Source organism: Aphelocoma coerulescens, unplaced genomic scaffold (assembly GCF_041296385.1).
Source record: "Aphelocoma coerulescens isolate FSJ_1873_10779 unplaced genomic scaffold, UR_Acoe_1.0 HiC_scaffold_213, whole genome shotgun sequence".
Classification (NCBI taxonomy): Eukaryota; Metazoa; Chordata; class Aves; order Passeriformes; family Corvidae; genus Aphelocoma; species Aphelocoma coerulescens.
In genome coordinates this window covers 226,058-246,442 of record NW_027183559.1, presented here as the reverse complement: position 1 = coordinate 246,442, position 20,385 = coordinate 226,058, and the positions used below count along the sequence as shown (strand labels likewise).

Below are 20,385 nucleotides of genomic sequence, written 5' to 3'. Positions count from 1 at the left end.
AGTTTGGTTTTCTTCCTTTTCCATTCCAAAAGGGGAGTGCATATTAGAGGGGGGCGTAGAGTAGGCAGTTCCGGAAGTCTGTAATTCCCGAGTACCTCAGAGGGTGCTGTTGCCAGGAACTTAACATCAGAAGGGGGCTGCTTCCCGCAATCATTTGAGAGACTCCATGGCAAAAGCCCCATGGCCTCTCCCTGGAGTTGAAGAATGTTACAGGACTCCTCTGTCTCCTTTTTGGTGGATGAAGAAACTCAGAAAGCCACACTTCTGCCAGAACTCTCCAAGATGCCCCCTTTGCTCCCCGTGACTCCATCACTGCCCAGGAAGCTGTCTTTTCTACCACAGCAGTTTGACATACAGTTAAAAGTCGTGTGGCAGAGAAAAAAGGCAAGAATTGGTTTCCAAGGGATGGCAAACAAGAGATACCAGAACCTTTGGCCCTACCAATATTAAAGCAACTCCATTAAGAGAGTTCTTGCACTTCCTGAGGATTGGCAGAAGCCTATCTCATGATGTATGTTGCTGGGGGTCTTTTTAGACTGGCAAAAGGAGCTGTTGAAGGTTGCTTGATCTGTGCTAAAGCCAACAGCCAAGTTACAAAGTAACTTGCTAGAGGAGGGAGGCCTTGGGCTGCATGGCCCTTCCAAAGATACCAGGTGGATTTTCCGGAGATGCCCCAAGTGGCAAGGCTTAATATCTTCTGGTAATCGTATGTCAGCTAGCAAGGTGGCCAGAAGTATTTCCAACTACTTCAGTAATGACAGGATCTGTTCTTAAGGCATTTTTGGAACAAATCATTCCAAGATACAGCATTGTAGAAGCAATAGATTCAGATAGGGGAACTCATTTTGCAGGAAAGATCCTTCAAGGGGTTTTGGCTTCTTTAGGAACACAATGGAACCTCCATAGGCCCTGGCACCCCCAGAGCTCGGCTCGGGTAGAAAACAATGAAGAGAGAAATAAACACCTTTTGAAGCTGGTAATAGAAACCAAGATGCCATGGGTAGGGCTTTGGACATTGGCTTTGGTGAGAATGAGGGCCCAAGCCAGAAGAGAGATTCAGTTATCTCCCTTTCAATCGTTGTTTGCAATTGCCCTCCTGGTAAGTCTCCACCCAGTGGGGGGGGTAGAGGCAAGTGATGCATTTTTAAAACCATCTGTGGCCAGGATCCTGCTTCTTGTGAAACCCCTTCAACAGGAAACTCAGCTGGCGCAAGCCCGGCCTTTGGACTTTGCTGCTTTTAACATCCAACCAGGAGATTGAGTCCTAATTAAGGAGTAGAAAGAAGCGCCAGTGCTGGTGAAATGGCGTGGCCCATTCCAAGTGTCACTGACGACAGAAAACAGCCGTCAAGTAAGCTGAACACAGGTGAACCCGTCACTCTCGGGTCAAGGTCTCTGAAGCCTCGGAGATTTGCACATCTCAGCTGGAGGAGAAGGCCGGGAGGCCGTGACTGACACTCTGCAGGAGTGGGCCGGAGCAGTAGGCAGTGCTTCGACATCGGAAGAAGCCCCGCAGTCCTACCTTCAGACCGTCTGCTGAAATAGACTGTAAAGGCATCCCTCCTCTAGAATCTCCACTCACTTGGGGGCTAATACTTGTGGCCATTTTGTTACGTTAAGTGGTTTCTGTGTCTTCAATTGCCACAGGTGCTGCAGAAGACAACGGGAAAATTAGACTAGCTAATTAGATGACACTATTAAAACATTTTCCTTACTAATTCTACTTTGATATGGTCAGCTGAGTTTAGGCCAGGAGTGGGAGAATCAATTTGCAGCCTTAGGAGAAGAAGTAGCAAAAGTTTTTAACCTTAGCAATTGCTGGCTCTGTGGAAGGCCAGGAGGATCTGAAGAGTGGCCATAGTTGGCTAGCCCAGCTGAACCTAAATGGTGGGTCAATGTGAGGGCCCACAGTGGGATGGGATTTGGGGCCAAAGAAGGAAGTTCACGGCCACTTCATTCTTCTCCAACAGGCACTTATTGCCTAATAGGATAGGGCGTGTCTATGTAGGAAAAGGCAATTGTCAATTGACTTTCCCTCTGGGCTTGAACAACTGGGTTTGGACCCCCAATTGCCCTCCTTCCAATTGTTCCAAATATCAAGGCAAATGCAATCAAATACCTGTTCGGCTCACTAACAGTAGCTGCGTAAGGCATTCTTATCACACTTACCAAAAATATTTGGAAGCCTGTAAAGCAATGGGGAGGGACAAGGGGTTTTTTTGACCACCTGTTTTTGAGCAGTCCCCACAAAAATTCCACAAGTAGAAGACATGTTGTTTGTGATTATCAGTGGGAATGGCCACACCGGATTGGAACTCAAAGCCTTTTAGTGAGTTCTGCTCCAAATCCAACCAAGCAGCTTGCAGATGTAAATGTAGGTGGGAACCCTGTGCGGGAGCTTGGAAATGCAAATGCTGGGACCCTTATGGTGGGGCAACTCTTGTTGGAGGACCGTTAGGCCCGGGAATCCTGCTGTATTTTGAGCCACCAATTGATGACCATGGGTAGGTTCCTTTGCTAATGGAACACGGGCTTTGAAAGGACAGTATTGGATTTGTGGCCAACATGCTTAGCTCAGGTTACCTCCAAACTGGTCAGGGATATGGTATATTTAGTAGACTGTTGTTCTTTTTGCTACTACAAGTTCTGGGAAATCGCTTAGGAATCAAAATCTGTGATGATTTAATTAGAGAAAAGCAGTCAGCTGATGCAGCCCTGGCTGGAGGGAGCACCCCAAAACGGGGAAATGATGAACGGCCAACAGAACAAGTTACCCAACACGATGGACCAGCCCCTTGGAAACCTAAGGAATTAATCCCAGATGCCTGGGAACCCATTTATCATTTGAAGGAGATAATTAGGTTACAAGCTGTCTCGGAAATAATTACCAACCAGCCAGCCACAGCGCTTGACCTTTTTGCTGAGCAACCCACTTAAATGAGGAAAGCGGTATTTCAACATTGGATGGTATTAGATTATCTGTTGGCAGAAGAAGGAGGAGTTTGTGGGAAATTAAATGACTCGAGCTGCTGTTTGCAAGCAGATGACAGCGGAAAAGTGGTCAAACAAATAACAAAGGAAATAACGTCAGCTCGTGGACCTGTCCAAATGTTGAAAGGATGGGAATGGGACATATTTTCATAGTTAACTGGCCAGCTATGGGCTAAATGAATACGATTTCTCCTCTTATATGCTATCGCAATTCTCATCTTTTTACCATGCGTGACACCATGCTGGCTGCAGCTCTTTCAGCAGGTGCTCAAGGGGATGCCGCTAGCAGCCATGCCTACCTGATCCAGAAATGACTACAAAAGGACAGAAAAGAATGTCACTGCAAATAATAGCAAAACCCAAGAAGACTCCAGAAGAAAAAATTAAATCCATGGTAATTAAGGTTTGTAAAGACAAATACAGAGCAAATAAAAAGAGGAGGGATTAAAAGGAATGAGATGGATGAGTCTTTACAAAGAGACCGTGTGAATCGGCCTGTAGACAAGGCTAGGAAGTTATGGCTAGTGAAGTAACAGAAGAAACTAGGAGTTCTCTAGAACTGTTACTAATCATCAGAGACTGTTGATTAATCAAGGCCGTGTTAAATTCCTGAACCTAGAGCAAGGCAACAAAGACTTAAGAGCATTAGGAATGGGGTTCTTTTCTTTCTTCTCGATGCCAAGAGGGGGGTGCATATTAGAGGGGGGCGCATAGAGTAGGCAGTTCCGGAAGTCTGTATCTCCCGAATACCTCAGCCAGTGGGGAAAAGGAAGAGGGTGCTGTGGCCGGGAACTTGGCATCAAAAGGGGGCTGCATCCCGCAACCGTTTGACAGACGCCATGGGAAAAGCCCCATGGACTCTCCCTGTAGTCGAAGAATGTTGCAGGACTCCTCTGTCTCCTTTTCGGATATAAACCTCAGGCATCGTGGATTAATTTTCCCTAACGGCAGCGACCTGCCGCGTGGTCTCCGTGCTCCTCTCCAGCCCCCCGGGACGTGTAAAATAGTTCCCAGCGGCTCCCACCGCGCGTTGCAGACGGCTGCGCGGCCCCGGGGCTGCCCGCAGTGCTCCCCTGCCCCGCCAGGGCTGCCCGCGGGCTGCGGAGCCGCCTCGCCACCGGCGCGGCCAGGGCCGGGGCCCTTCTCGACAGCAGCCGAGGGGCTGCGGAGCGGGCGGCTGCCGGACGATCAGCTATTTTATGCCGCGCGGTGCTGCCGCCTCCATCTAGCTCTCCATCACGCCGCCGCCCGCCGCCCGCCTGGCGCGCTCACGCTCGGCCGCGCTCGCCGCCCGCCCAGCCTCGCCGGAAGCTCTCCCGCCCGTGCTGTGCCCCGGCTCCGCCGGCAGCTCGGCAGGGCCCGGCCGCACGCGTGCTGCGTGGCTCGGAGCAGCCGCGTTGCGCCGCAGGCGACGGGGAAGGCGGGGCGGGCCGGCGCCATCGTGGTAGCGCGAGGAGAGGAGCGCCCGGGCGGGGCGGCGAGCGGCGCGGCGGTGAGCGCTTCTGCTTCCTGTCGCTCGGCGGCCGCCCACGGCAGGTGCCGTGTGACCCCGCGGAGCGGCCGGGCCGGCCGGGCGGTGCGCGGCGAGGCTTTCGGCCAGCGGCGACCACAGCGAGAGGCTGCTGGCACTGCCCGTGCCGGTGGAGAGAGCGGGGATCCGAGGCCGGCCTTCCCCGGGCGACGAGGGGAGGCCGCCTTTGCCGCGCTGCCCTCCGTGCAGCATGTGGCCGATTCCGGCGAACCCGGGGTCTCCGGAGCGGCGCGGGCGGGAGGGAGTGGGGAGCGCGCTCGGTGCCGTGCCGGCCGCTCCCGGCCAGCGCTGCGCTGCGCCGAGGCGTTTTCCCGCCCGTCCTGGGAAGGACATAAGCGACACCGTAGTTGGAGCTTAGCTGTCAGGGGGAACAACTTCTCTCTGTGAAAAACGAAGTTCACTCTCCTGTGAGAATTTAAAGGGGTTTAATATAAAGACAATAAGAGACACATCAAATAAAGCAACGGGGTAACAGCCAGTTGCCTTGGCGCTCTGCCAAGAGCACACCTGATGCCAGAGGTCAGTCCTTTTTATACCGTTTTTACTGTCTGTTCTTTATTCATATTAAAACTTTTCCTGGAGCTGTTCTGCATGGCCACTCCTTGGTTCCGCCTTTTTAGAGCGTGCCTAGTCTTCTGCCTTGTGGTTTTATTTCTCTTGATTCTTGGGGTTGGGCCCGCTAGGCAAGAGTCGATGGTAGGGTGGATTTCTTAATTCTCCAGACAGTCAGGGCTGATTGCAGCTTTGGGCCTCTTCGTCTCTCCGGGCAGAGTGGTGATAAAATCTCCCGGACTCTCCTGGCCGCCCGTTCTCCGGGCGGAGTAGCCTTTGGGCCCTTTTGCTCCCTAGACAAAGTGTTGATTAGCAGCTTTTCGGGCCTCATCCTCTGTTCGTTTGGAGGTTATCTTACGTGCTCACACTTGCTAACATTCTTGCTAAAAAGAGAGAAAACTACATCCACACAGCAGAAAGCATTTCTAACGTTATATAATATCTACTTTATACTTTGCGAGAAGCTAATATAATATATGTTTATAACAATCCCCCCTTTTCTATTTTATAAATCATTTGGCTTGAGCAATAATTCTTTTTTCTTGGCTTCTAATGTCTGTTCGTTCTTTTCACAGATCAATTTGGCTTCTTCAAGAGGGTCTTTTGTATCACTTTGTCTTTTTAATACCATAATTTTTTGTGCTGTTCCAGACATAGCCAACTTTGGGTCAGTAGGCATTGCCACAACTTGCATGCCTTGAACTATGCTGGTGATTAGCCGAATAAAGCAGGGGATCAAGCAAGGGAGAAATATTAGACTAGCTGTAGCACATAAGAGGAAGAAACCTAGCTTCTTCCACCATTCTTTCCCCAATATGCCATCCCACCAGTTAGCAGACATCATTGATTCCCATTTTTGGACTGGTACATGGGCTATTTTTCTGATTTGGTTGGCCATATCTAGAACGGCATCCCCATTGTCATCAATTTTTAAACAACAGTCCGATGTATTGAACTTCCTGCACACACCGCCTTCTTCGGCCAGTAAATAGTCTAAAGCCAGCCTATTTTGATGTATTGCAGCTCTGGTTTGGCGTTGCTGGCTGACTATTAATTCCATAGCCCCAGCTGTTTCATTGGTTATGATTTCTACAAGAGCTTGGAGTCTGATGATACGATTCAGCATGTAAATTGGGGTCTGATATCCCCAACTTCCATCTTGTGCTTAGGTAGCTGGCCCATCTGTTTCTAATATTCGTTCAGGGGGCCATTCCTCATCTTTCCATTTTTGGAATCCTCCAATTAAATCTCTTTTCTTTCTTTTGAAGTCTTCATAGAGAGGTATACCTAATTGATCTCCCACTGGTTCTGGGAAAAGGAAAAACCCTGGTTGAATGATTCTTAGTGTACAACTCCCTTTCCAATGTGAAGGGAGTCTTGGGGATGCCCTTTTCCCACATATCCAAAAGAAGCCATCTGGTGCTTTCCAATAATCACCTTCTTGTTGATTTATATTCTCCCCAAATTTGGCTATTTCTGGGATTCCAAAATAAGGATTTTTCCTCGTGTCATTACACGGAAAGAGTCCAACTTCATGATCATATACACAGTCTTTTCCTTTTTTCTGGGCTCAATACCAAGTTGGTTTTTCTGGGACCCACCACCTTGAAGTTTTGTTACTCACTTTATAGCTTTTACAGGGAGTGTTTCCTACTTCATTAAGAAAGTTTATCCCAGTTCGCCAGAGGCATTCTTCCCCTATCACTGTTGAACTTAAAATCCACCCCTCAGGTCGGTTCCCCCCTCTTATATTTGTCCGGTTCCATTTAAGGAGTTCTACCGGGCCTACGCTGCTACCTTTCCGTGGCCATTCTTCTGTCATTAAAGCTCCTCCACAGACCCAACAGTTGGTTATGTTAAGTTCTTTACCTATCCTCTCCCCCAATTCCACAAACAGGTTTTTTCCTAACCTTGGGGTTTTTTCCTCTTTGTTGTTTGAGCTTTGCATACAGGTCCTGGCGTGGTGAGGTGAATATAGGGCGAGGTTGCTGTGCTGGCTTTGTATCTTTACTTACCACTTGCTCTTTTACCAAATCTTGGACTGTTCCCCTGGTGGCAGCTGTGGAGCAAATCTATTTTTCTCCTTTTGGACAATTGCTTCTTAGTCTGTTTCCACTTGTTCCTAAATTTTCTGTAATCCAATATTTTTCTCCTTTATGCATGCAAATACCTAATTTGGATGAGTCATAACAGTGACTGTTGGTATGGGTATGAGTAATAAGAAAGAAGCCCCGGTGTCTTTCCATGTAGAGCTTTCGATAGCATTTGTAACATGGTCTTGCCGGTGTCCCAAAAGGGACCAGGAGAAGTGACAAAAGAAGGAATAACAGAGGTCCGGCATGGCTTATACTCCCACCTCCCTTGCCTATGAGGTTGCAACCCATAGCAGGTGTATTGGATCTTCTCGGTGGCGAGTACAGTGGCCGACCCGGTCTTGCCCTCTATTTCCTTGTCACTTCCTTTGTAGCTTTTAGGCAAATTTCTTTTGGCACCTTTTTAACTGTAGTATCTTATCGTATCTTAGGTGTTTCCCATTCAACAGGCACTAGTAATTCCCATCTGCAGAGCAAAGTTATTGCTTTTGTTGCTTATGATTTTGTCTGGATAGGGGGTTGATTTTGTGCTTGACACCCTTTACAACTAGGGTGTCGACGGTGTGAAATGCCAATTTCCCTCTAGATTAATTACTTATATTTGACGTGGTTGGCATGCCCCGTGTTAGAGTGATTCAAACAGGGTATATGATGTGGCACTGATGGAAGTTGTGATTCTCCCCCTTCTTAATACAAATCACAGGCTAGAATCAGGACATGAGAGTTCCCTGTTTGATCCAGTCCCAACCCTTCCTGTTTGAAGTGAGAATATTCTTCTCCACGATGTCCCAGAATTTGTCCAGGGGCCACTGATATAAATTTGGCTTTTACTTCTCAGTTAGGTGTGATTCTTTGCATATCCCTTGGATTATTTAGATTGTTCTAGCTCATTGCCACCTGGTCTCCGTTTAAGAATCAATTTGGTATCACCTGGTTTGGATATTACAGTCCACTCTTCAGGTTCTTTTACAGGTCCTTTGATTCTGCTGGCATGGATCTACCCTCGTTCCTTGGTCTGGATTGCGGCCTCAGTCATCAGCAGTACCTGAAAAGGACCCTCCCATTGTGGAGTCAAAGATTGTTCTTTCCATGTTTTTACTAGTACCCATTCCCCTGAATGGATATTATGAATTTTGAACTCCAAAGCTGTGGTTTGAGGGATCATTCCTTTCAGCCGCAAATTTTCAAGTGTTCTGGCAATTGCGGTGACATATTTTTTGACACTTACTTCTCCTACTTCATAAGTGGCTGTTTCATGTTGAGCAGTAAGGAAGGGTAATCCGAACATCATCTCATAAGGAGACACTCCCAGGTCTGACCTGGGCTGTGTTCGGCCTCTCAACAGAGCCAAAGGTAAGCATTTTACCCATGACATTTGAGTTTCAATCATTAATTTTGTTAAAGTTTTTTTCAAAGTCTGGTTCACTCTTTCTACTTGGCCTGAACTTTGTGGGTGCCAGGGGGTATGTAATTCCCATTTTATTCCCAAGGCTTGAGTTATTTGTTGTAAGACTTTGGATGTAAAATGTGTTCTTCTATCTGAGTTTATTTTATTAACCATTCCATATCTGGGAATAATTTGTTCCAGAAGGGTTTTGCATACTATGTTAGCTGTAGCTCTAGTAGCAGGAACTGCTTCTACCCAACAAGTTAGGTGGTCTGCTATTACTAATAGGAACTTCCATCTCTGTATTTGAGGAAGTTTAGTGAAATCTACTTGGATACTTTGGAATGGTCGCAGAGCTAACTCACGGCCTCCTAATGTTGTTTTTCTCATTATTTTCCTAGTCACTCTTTGGCAAGTTCTACAGTTCCCAGTTATTTGTTTTGCTACCCCAAAGATTCCAATACACCCATAATTTTTTAGAAAATGATCACACAAGCTAGCTTGAGTACCCCAATGAGTTTTTTGATGCATATCTTCTAATATTCTCTTAGTGAGTGGCTTATTAAGTAACTGTCTCCCATCAGGAAGTTTCCGTTTTCCAGATTGATCTTGTTCTCCCCCTATCTTAAATAATTCTTTTTCTTCTTCTTTACTAAATTTGGGGATTTCCAATTCTCCCCTTTCTGGGGTCAGGATTAACAGAATTGGTTCAGTCCCATTTTCTGCTGCATCTTTGGCTTCTTGGTCTGCTAGGTTATTCCCTCTTATTTCTGGGGTCATCCCTTCTTGGTGTCCTTTGATATGCACTACGGCTATTTCTTCAGGCAATTTTAATGCTTCCAACACTTCTGAAATCAGGCCTTCATGTATCAGTTCTTTCCCCTTTGAATTTAGTAAACCCCTTTCTTCCCAGATCTTTCCAAAGGTATGTACTTTGAATCAGTATAGACGGTCCCCTTTTTGTGTGCTAAATGCTCCAGTGCTCTCTTTAGAGCGTATAATTCACAAGACTGCGCCGACCAATTTGAAGGTAGTTTTCCTTTTTCGATGGCCTGCATATTTATCCCATCGACTAAGGCATATCTTGACATTCTTTTTCCTTGCAAGCATCTGGATGAACCATCCACATATATTCTTTCCTCTTCTAAGAGGGCTTGTTCAGCTAGATCTTCTCGAACTTTTGTTTGGTATTGAGTAATTTCTAAGCAATCATGTGCCAGGTCATCTTTTGGTTCTCCATACAGGAATTGGGCCGGATTGAGGCTTTTGCTTGCTTCTATAGTTAGATCATTACTGTCAATCAGAATTGCTTCATATTTTAATAGCCTGGAGTCTGTTAACCATTTTTCAGCTTTTTGATTTAGCACATTTCGGACCGCATGGGGTGTGTATACAATCAGTTTACTTCCAAAGGTGAGCTTACGGCTCTCCTCCACCAAAATAGCGGTAGCTGCTATGGCTTGAATGCATACTGGCCAGCCACGGCTTACTGGGTCCAATAGTTTAGCTAAATAAGCTATTGGTCTTCTCACCCCTCCCCATTCCTGGACTAATACACCATGAGCTACTCCATTTTCTGCATTCACATATAAATGAAAGGGTTTTTCTAGTGAGGGTAAGCTTAGGGCTGGTACCGAGGCTAGTTTCAACTTCAGTTTTTCTAATTTATTATCATCATCATCTTTGGTCCATTGTATATTGTCTCCCCCTGTTAATTTTTCATATAAAAATTTTACTGCTTGTGTATATCTTTCAATCCATAATCTGCAATATCCCAGTAGCCCCAGCAGTCTCCTAACCTCCTTTTTTGAAGAGGGAGGAGGGAGGGATAAAATCCCTGTAATTGTTTCAGGACTTAGTTGTCAGCTACCTTTGCTTATCAGGTGGCCGAGATATTTTACTTCTGATTCCACAAACTGTAATTTCCTTTTTGATGCCTTTAGTCCCTTTTTCCCAAGAAAATTTAGAAGCTTTATGGTAGCTCCTTTAACTTTCATTTCATCTTCTCCTGATATTAGAAGGTCATCTCCATATTGGATAAATTGTATTCCTGGGGGAGTGGGGAAGGTTTGTAGTATTTCTCCCAAGGCTTGCCCAAATAAATTTGGGGCCTCACAATAGCCCTGTGGCAGTTTAGTCCACCTCAACTGGTTCTTTTTCCCTGTGTTTGGATCTTCCCATTCAAAGGCAAAAATATTTCGGCTTTCCTCTGCCAGTGGGCAGGCCCAAAAGGCATTTTTAAGATCTACCACACTAAACCACTGATGTTGAGGTGGAATTTTGCTTAAAAGAGTGCAGGGATTAGGAACCATAGGGTAGCAGGCCCGTGTTCTTTTGTTTACTTCTCTTAAATCTTGCACTAATTTATAATTTCCATCAGATTTCTTTACTGGGAGAATAGGGCTATTATGAGGGGATTTACAAGGTTCTAGTGTCCCATCCTTTATTAATTCTTCTATCACTGGTTTTAAGCCTTTTCTCCCTTCTAAAGATATAGGGTACTGATGTACACAAATGGGACCTTCTTCTTTTTCAATTGTGACCCTTATGGGGTCAAGATCTAGTCCACCCCTATTCCCTTCCCTAGCCCAAACCTCTCTGTTAATTTTGCTTTCATCTTCTTGGCTAAGTTTAAACACTTTGGCCGTCATTTTCCCTTCTTCTGGTATGACTCCAATCCCCAGTTGGATTTGTAAATCCCTTCCCAATAAATTGCTGCCAGCCTCAGGAGCTAACAAAGCATCCCCTATCCCTATTTTTGTTTCCCCTTCAATAACCACATCTTTAATGACAGAGACCTTAAATCCTTCCCCCTTTGCTCCTGTTACTTTTACCATATCATTACTCCCTTTTGGAATATTCATCACACAAGTCTTTTCTGCCCCAGTGTCAACTATAAATTCCAATACTTCCTCTTCGGGGCCTACTTTTAAAGTTATCAAAGGCTCCAGATGGTATTTATCCCCCCAAAAGTAGAGCCCATGATTTCCCTATTTTTCTTCTGTGCGTGTCTCTTGAAATCTTTTCAGATCCCTCCTCAGGTGGGGGCATTCTCTTTGATAATGCCCTTCTTCCTTGCAATAGAAACAGGCATCCCTGGGTTGTTCTTGGAATCTTGATTGTGCTGAGGTTTTATTTTTCTCTTTTCCACCATTTCTGAATCTGGAATGTTTAGGAGTGTTACCTGAGGGCTTTAGATTTTTTTTGGAAGGTACTCTCTCGCATAGTGGCTATCATGATCTTTGCTCCCACTTTGGCTTTTTCTTCATCCCTCCGGACATATATATCTTTTGAGCTTCCCTTACTAGGTCTTGTAATGGTTTCTCATACCAATCTTCTATTTTTTCCAATTTTTTTCTAATATCTGGCCAGGCATGAGTGACAAAGTTAACTCTTAGCAGGGCTTGCCCTGCTAGGGACTCCGGGTCTCTCCCAGAATATTGTTTCATATTCTTTCGGAGCCTCTCCAGCCACTCAGTCGGGGTTTCTTCCTTCCCTTGCTGCCCCTCAAAGGCCTTTCTGACATTTTGTCCTCAGAGTGCCCCCTCTTTTATTCCCTTGATTATCAAATTACAATAATCATTCATATGTCCCCTCCCAGCTTCATCATTTTGGTTCCAGTTAGGAGGTGTAATGGGCATTTTCTGATCCCCGGGTGGACCTTGTTGGTTTTCTTTTCCCCAAATTTTTATTCCAGCAATTCTAATCATTTCTCTTTCTTCTTGGGAGAATATTATTTTCATTATTGATTGCATTTCTTCCCAAGTGAAAATGTTGGGACCTAAGAACTGGTCCAACATTTCAGCTGTACCTATGGGGTCTTCTAATAATCCTTTAATTTCTTTTTTGAAATTCCTAACCTCTGTAGAGGTTAGAGGAGCACTCACAAAGCCGCTTCCCCCTCCTCCCCTAGGTACTTCTCTTAACGGAAAGAAATGAATTTCTCGGCTTCCCTCTGTTTGTTTAGCAATGGAGGGCTTGTTGGGCTGCCTCGGAGCCTTAATGGCACCTCCTGTATTCTGGGATGGTGCTCCTTCGTTAAGAAGAGGGTTGATTTGGGAAGAAAGCACCGAACTCCCCTGGGGAGGAGGGGCAGATTCAAAGTCTGGCGCTGAAGCTGAATATTCTGTGGTGCAGAGGGTGGGGGTGGGGTATGGCAGTGAAGCCAGATATTCCGGAGCACAGGAGGCGGGCACCGGGGCTAAAGCCGGGTTTCTCAAGGCAGGAGAGGTAGGGGCTGAAGCCGGGACGTGTGACCTTTCCCTTGATGCAATTGAGGGTGCTGGGATTCCCGAGATATATGGGAAGGGTGGGATCCCCGGCATGGGCGGGGGCAGGGCTCCCCCCCAGCTCCATTGGGGCGGGAGGGCTGCCGGGGGAAAGGCCCCCGGTGCGGGCGGAGGGGGGGCTGGCGGGGGAAGCCCCGGAGCCAGGGGGAGGAGGGCAGCTTCTGGTGCTGGCGGCGGAGGCAATACTTCTAAAGGGTCTGAAAGGCAGGAAAGGACTCCACTACTAGAAAAGTAGTAAAGTAGGTATGTTTTATTCCAGCGCTGGGACGCATGGGGGATAGCTCCTCCAAAATCATGCGTGCCTACAGCTGTTTTCAGCTCGGTATTTATCGGGTTACAAGTTCCATATTCATTAAGTTTCCTAACAAACTCATACATATTCATCACCTAGCCCCGCCCAGCCTCGCTTCGTATTATAATGAACTCAAAAGTCATTTACATCCGCATTGCGCTTGCGCAGTGTTGTCTGGTGGTTGTGGTAGGGGTCTCTCGGGGGTCTTGTGACGAAGTCAGGGAGAGTCTTCCTCGTCTGAACTTTTCACCTTTCTCTCCTGCGCATGCTCTTTTATACCTTTGGCCTGGGTTTAAGCTTTGGGACTGGTTTGAGCTAGTTTTGGGATGAAGCAGGATGCCTGTCTGAGACTCCCCCTGGTTTTATCAGCAGTCTCTTATCTTCTTCTTCCTGCTCTGGTATGCTGACCAAGCTAGATGCATTGTTCCTAACAAACGAATTCTTTTGCTCCCCATCCCCCTGATTCAGTCCCCCCTTTTCTAAAGAGTTAGTAAATTCTTTTACTAATACTTAAATTCTTCTCCTAATGAATTTTTTTGGTAGGCATTTCTTAATGTTTTCCCGTGTGTGTTTGACAAAGTAGTTAGGACTGATAGTCTTTTTAGTACTCTATAGTTCCAAATAAGTAACGCGATAGACAGCGCAAGACAGGTGCTAACCAAGGTTAATAAGACAATGATGGGGTGACATAACGTATTTAGGATACCAGTTGCGGTAGGTGACCACCCGAAAAGTGAGTCCCACCAGTTATGACTTGCGTCTTGTCTCACTCTTTGCAAAATTCTGCTGATTTCTTGTGTGTCATAATGGACAGTGACTAAGGTCTTTTCCCCGTTTCTTTGGATTTCTTTCAAAATTTCCATGAGGTCTTGATGCTTTACTAATTGCTTTACTAATGTTAGGTTCATCCCAATAGGTGTGGGTAGCAATTTATGGTAAACGGTATAGTTAGACCTTATTAATTGATGAGATACGACTGGTGCTAAATACGAAAAGTCACACCCAACAATCTTGGCAAAATTACAAATACAAAAATTAGAGTGATTCCTGGCAGTTACATTTATAACATTGTCATCTATCATCATTGAAGTGCAGGTAGTTCTTAAGCACACACAGCCTTGCCCAACATATACGAGTACAGTTTTCGGTGAAGTGTCTGGGTGGATCTCAAAGTGACATATGCCTTGTTCTGTATCAAGACATATGTCTCTGGCATCAAGTGTATTACTTTCACAGATAAATCCTTGTTGTTCCCGTGTAATACAAGATTCTAAATTCACTGTTTGCCATTTTTCTCTTACCATCCGAGCCCATACTCTATGTTCAGAGGGGTAGAAAACTGTCCCTTTATGGTTTAATCCCAATGCGACAATAGGATGAATTACATAAACTGTGGCATTCCGTATCGTAAGCACAAAGGCAGTAGCTATGTTAGTCATTGGGTCATAGGTGAAATTTACCAAGGTCCACCAGGATTGGAGCTTTCTTTCTAATTTAGTAGCATTGTTCCAAACAGCCTCTCGGATCTCAATAGGAAATACACCTTCATTACCCTCTCTTATGATTAAGGAAGCTGTGGACTGCATCCATAATTGAGCTTGTATGCAGCTAAAGGCTAATGAGACATTGTCCTGAGCTGTGCCAAGTGTGTTTAATATCAGTTCGTGATCCAGGTTGCTGATTTTTGCAAGGTCTGGGAGTATTTTTGAGACTTGCCACTGGCTGTTTCCTAATGCTAATAGGGAAGATTGTAGGGGCTGTTTTAATTTGGTCAGGTCACTGGTTGCCGTGGCCAGTTTATTCATCAGTATCTCTGAATCAATTCCATTTATAACTCCCAGCCCTGTTCCTAGCATGCCACTCAGGTCTCTCCGCATTCTGCCCTTGAGGGGGGTTTGCTTCTGCAGCCAGGCTGTCCACCCTTCAAGGGATGTTTGAATTAAAGGGGAGCAGGCTGGTTGGATTTCAGAAATGTTAATTTGCATTAGTAGTTCTACACACTTAAGAGACCATTCTGGGTTAAACAGCAGTAATTGTTGGCCTGTGTTCCTCACTACATAAGGGCCAATCTCATAAACCTTTGGCTCAGATTTAAGTAGTGTGACCTGGGTTCGGATCTGATTGCCAGAGTAGGTCATAGTGGGCCTAGCCATGGCATTTATCTGGAATTTGAATGAGAGTCCATTACTGCCTTGGCCCCAAAGACAAACCACTTCCACAGTCTGTACTAATGTAAAATTATACCAACAGTCTGCTTCACTTGCGTAACTACAGATTTCACGGTGTTTGTCTGTAGAAGTAGTTGAGACACTGATTTGGGTTGCTTTTTTGTGAGTAGTCCCGTTAATCATTCGGCATCCAATCTTGATTTTTTCTCCTACAGTCCCCTGGAGCTGCCAAGTTCTTTGTTTTTCCCACTCTTGCTTTGTATACACTTGGTTTCCGTGTATGACTACAGTCAACAGGTTTAAATTTTTTAAATCAGAATATTTCCCCATGAGTCCAGTAACCCGCATAAAGGCTTGAGACCATATGTCTTCTCCCCTAGGAATAATTTCCTGGCTGATGGTTACAATTATAACTGTGAGAAAAACAATTTTCCGGGTTATACTTGCGTGCCACCCTAACATTTTCATTTTGTTCGAGTAAACTTCAATTTCAATTCATCCCCAGGGGTCACTTTCCAAGGGGTCTCTGGAGCCTTCTTTACTCGGGTATGGTGAATCCAGGCACTCTGTTCTCTGATCTTAATCGCGGTGTAAGTGGTGAGGAGCACCTGGAATGGTCCTTCCCACTGTGGTTCCAGAGTCTTTTCTGTAAGAGACTTAACATATACATAATCTCCAGGCTGAATGCCATGTACAGGACCGTCTAGGCCTCGACTTCGAGATCCAGCCACATGTTTTCCAATTTCTCTAAGCTGTTTATCTAAAGCAATCATGTAGGTGGTTAGCGTTTCTTCCCCTGTTTGGGTAGATATTCCTTTCTGTACCCCATATGGTCTCCCATAAAGTATTTCAAAGGGACTTAGCTTCTCCTTAATCCTGGGCTTGGTCCGAATTCGTAACAATGCAAGTGGGAGAGATTGGGGCCAGGGTAGGTTAGCTTCTTGCCCTAATCTCACAATTTGCTGCTTAATCATATGGTTCATTTTCTCTACTTGGCCACTCGACTGGGGATGATATGGAGTGTGGAGTTCCCAGTCTATGCCTAAATGTCGGCTAGTTTGTTGTACCACCCTTGAAATAAAATGTGGTCCCCTATCTGATGACATTGTGGCTGGAACTCCGAAGCGCGGTATTATTTCTTGTAGTAACACCTTTGTTACTTCTCGAGCCTTAGCGGTCCTAGTAGGAAAAGCTTCTGGCCATCCTGAAAAAGTATCTGTTAGCACTAACAAATATCGATACCCCCCTTTTCTTGGAAGTTCTGTGAAATCAATCTGCCACTGCTGTCCTGGCCCATGGCCTCTCCCAATTTGGCCTAATTTTGGTTTAGGGGTATTTTTGGGATTAGTCTGGAGGCAAAGGTTGCACTGTCGAGTTACTTGCATAACAGTTTCGTATAAGTTTCTGGCGATAATTTTCTCAATTAAGTAATTATATAAGGCATTTGTTCCCCAGTGTGTTTTCTGGTGTTCCTCTCTAACTACGGCCCATAGCAAATGAGAGGGAACAACTACTTTTTCCCCTGCAGTGATAGCCCATCCCTCTTGGTTAAATGTTCCCTTTTCATCTTTAATCAATTTCTTGTCTTTTTTATTATATGTTGGCTTACCCTCTAGGGAAAGTTGTCCATCTGGGATCAAGGCCCCAGTTGTTGTTACTTCACCTTTTGCTGCTTCTTTTGCCTCTCTGTCCGCCAGTTCATTTCCTTCTTCCAATTCTGAGCTCACCTTTTGATGTGCCCTTATGTGCATGATTGCTACTTTCTCAGGTAGCTGGACTGCTTCCAACAGCCGCATTATTTCTTCTGCATGTTTGATGTTCTTTCCATGCGAATTTAACAGTCCTCTTTCTTTCCAAATGGCCCCGTGTGCGTGTACAACTCCAAACGCATACCTTGAGTCTGTATAGATGTTTATTTTCTTTCCTTTTGCCATCTCTAAGGCACGAGTTAGGGCGATTATTTCAGCCTTTTGTGCAGAGGTGTTTGTTGGCAGGGGTCCGGATTCTATCACCTCCTGGCAGGTGGTAACTGCATACCCAGCATGTCGCTTTCCACTGATGATGTAGCTGCTCCCATCAGTAAACCAGGTCTCTGCGTTGTCTAAAGGGGTATCCTTCAGATCCGGGCGGCTGGAGTAGGTGGCTTCGATGGTCTCCAGGCAATCATGGCGTACCGGTTCCCCTTGATTTCCACTGAGAAAGGAAGCTGGATTGACAATGTTAGTTACCACTATTTCTACATCATCTTGTTCCACCATGATGGCTTGATATTTCAGGAACCTTTGTGGGGAGAGCCAGTGCCCACCTTTCACTTCCAGCACCGCAGACACCGTGTGGGATACCAGTACAGTCATTCTCTGACCCAAGGTGAACTTGCGTGCTTCTTGGATGTTTAGCACGACTGCTGCAACAGCTCTGAGGCACCCAGGCCATCCTTTGGCTGCTGCATCTAGCTGCTTAGAGAAATAAGCAACTGCCCGTCGGTATGGGCCCAGGTCCTGTGCTAGTATTCCCAGGGCGATCCCTTGCTTCTCATGGGAAAATAGAAAGAATGGCTTACTCACGTCTGGGAGTCCTAGAGCTGGAGCTGACATGAGGGCATTCTTTAGCTGGCTGAAGGCCCGCGTGGCCTCCTTTGTCCACTGGAGATCTCTGCTTTCCTTTGTAATGAGTTCATATAATGGTTTCACGAGCAGTCCGTAATTGTAAATCCACAATCTGCACCACCCCGTCATCCCCAGAAAAGTCCGTAACTCTTTCGCTGTCTGGGGCTTTGGGGTTTGGCATATCGCTTCTTTGCGATCTTGCCCCAAAGTTCGTTGCCCAGCACTGACTTCATAGCCTAGATAGATCACTTTCCGTTTCACCACCTGAGCCTTTTTCTTGGATACCCTGTACCCTTGGAGTCCCAAGAAGTTTAAGAGGCTTACCGTCCAGGCTGTGCAAGCTTCCTCTGTTCGGGTAGCTATTAGGAGATCATCCACGTACTGCAATAGCTTCCCTTCTCCTGGTGGGGCTTCCCAGGACTCTATGTCTTTTGCGAGCTGTTCTCCAAACAAGGTGGGACTGTTCTTAAATCCCTGAGGCAACACCGTCCATGTGAGCTGGGTTTTGCGCCCACTCTTAGGGCTTTCCCATTCGAATGCAAAAATTTTCTGGCTGGCTTCATGGAGAGGGAGGCAAAAGAAGGCATCCTTTAGATCTAAAACAGTAAACCAGGTTAGTTCTGGTGTTAAGCATGTTAACAGAGTGTAAGGGTTTGCCACCACAGGATAGAGATCCTCAGTTATCTTATTAACAGCCCGTAAATCCTGGACCACCCGGTAAGATCCATCGGGTTTACGGACAGGCAGGATAGGAGTATTAAAATCAGATTGGCACTCTTTTAACAATCCCAACTGTAAGAATTTTTCAATTATTGGGCCAATTCCTTCCCTGTCTTCCCTTTTAAGGGGATACTGTTTAATTCTAACTGGTTGTTTCCCTTCTTTGAGTTTGATCTGTATTGGGGTTGCATTTTTGGCTCTCCCAGGTACATCTGTGGCCCAGACTCCTGGGAACACCTGGCTTATTATCTCTTCCCTGATTTCCTCCACAGGGCCTTTGGTTGTTAATATTAGGCTCAGTATCTCTATGTACTGTTGGTCATTTACCTCCAGAATAACTTCCCCATTCCTAAAAATAATGGTTGCTTGTAATTGTTCTAATAAGTCTCTTCCCAAGAGTGCTTTTGGAGAATTGGGTAAATATAGAAACTTGTGAATACCCCATTGTTTCCCAATTTTATATTTCAATGGCTTACAAAAATAAGCTTTTTCAGATTGGCCAGTTGCTCCGTGTACCACAATATAGTCATTCTCCACAGGCATCAAAGCTTTATTTAAAACTGAATATGCTGCCCCCGTATCCACTAAAAATTCTATTTCTTTTTCCTTGTCCCCTAGCTTCATTATAACCAGTGGATCTGCTAGGGTGGAATCCCCCGGTCCTCTTCAGTCTTCTTTCACATGTGCAACCACCCTCCCCCTTCCTCGGTTTCCTCTGTTCTGGCGGTCTTCTTGTCTTCTTTCTGGGCACTCATTTTTCCAATGGCCAGACCTTCCACAAATCGCGCATTGGTCTCTACCTAGCCGGGGTGGGCCCTGTCTGGGAGGTCCTCGTCTGGGGGGTCCTTGTCTAAGTTTTCCTCTATTCCCTTCTTCTACCACTGCTACTAATCTCCTCATCCCTTGCTTGTAGCTTTCTTCTCGATTACTGAATACCCTCCAAGCTGCATCTAAGAGAGTTTCTAAATTCCTCCCTTCTGGCCCCTGAAGTTTCTGTAATTTACGTCTGATATCTCCTGTGGATTGCCCTATAAACAAAGATACTAGCTGTTGTACCCCTACCTCGGTCCCAGGATCCAGCGATGTGTTACGGCGCATTGCATCCCTCAGACGATCCAGGAATTCGGATGGTGACTCGGAAGGACCCTGTCTTATTGCGTACAAAGCTGACCAGTTTAGGGTCTTGGGAATAGCCCTTTCCACCCCTTTTGCTATCCATTCTTGATAACCTTTTAATTTCTTTAATTCAGCTGTTCTATTCGGATTCCAGTGTGGTTCCTGGAGTGGGAAGTAATCTTTTACATCTAATTGTTGCGTTTTGTAATAGTCCTCTGCCAAGTCTCGAGCTGTTTTCAAAACTAACTGTCTTTCTGTCTCTGTTAGTCCACCTAATAACAATTGTATATCAGCCCAATCTGGATTATGCTGTTTAATTATAAGTCGCAAGCGCTCAGCAGTACTTGCTGGATCATTTCGGTAATTTTTGGCAATATTATACCATGCATCTAGGTCAGCAGTAGAGAAAGGTACTCTAATCAACATTGTATCCCCATCAGGTGCCACCGCCTCTCTCAGGGGTGCCATCAGTACCTGTTTCCTGGTTCGGGACGAGACAGGACTGCCCGGGGGAGAGGGGGTTGGCGCTGGTGTTCCTTCCGAGTCCGCATCCTCTTCCTGTCTCCTAAGGGGAGGCTTAAGCAAATCGGTTAATTCATCATCATCTTGTCCCTGAGCTGCTGTTTGATAGACTTTGTCT

General features: G+C 45.8%; 1 protein-coding gene across 1 annotated transcript; it reads right to left on the bottom strand.

Annotated features, from left to right (window-relative positions):
- Positions 1–13,638: 13,638 nt before the first annotated feature.
- LOC138101220 (uncharacterized) lies at positions 13,639–15,273 on the bottom strand. The gene has a single exon (XM_068999077.1). The coding sequence runs from the start codon at positions 15,271–15,273 to the stop codon at positions 13,639–13,641; it is 1,635 nt and encodes a 544-aa protein (XP_068855178.1).
- Positions 15,274–20,385: the final 5,112 nt, after the last annotated feature.

What these genes read in the sequence shown, in the direction of transcription:
- LOC138101220 (XM_068999077.1), bottom strand. Translation starts at nt 15,273, where the DNA reads ATGACCTACTCTGGCAATCAGATCCGAACCCAGGTCACACTACTTAAA.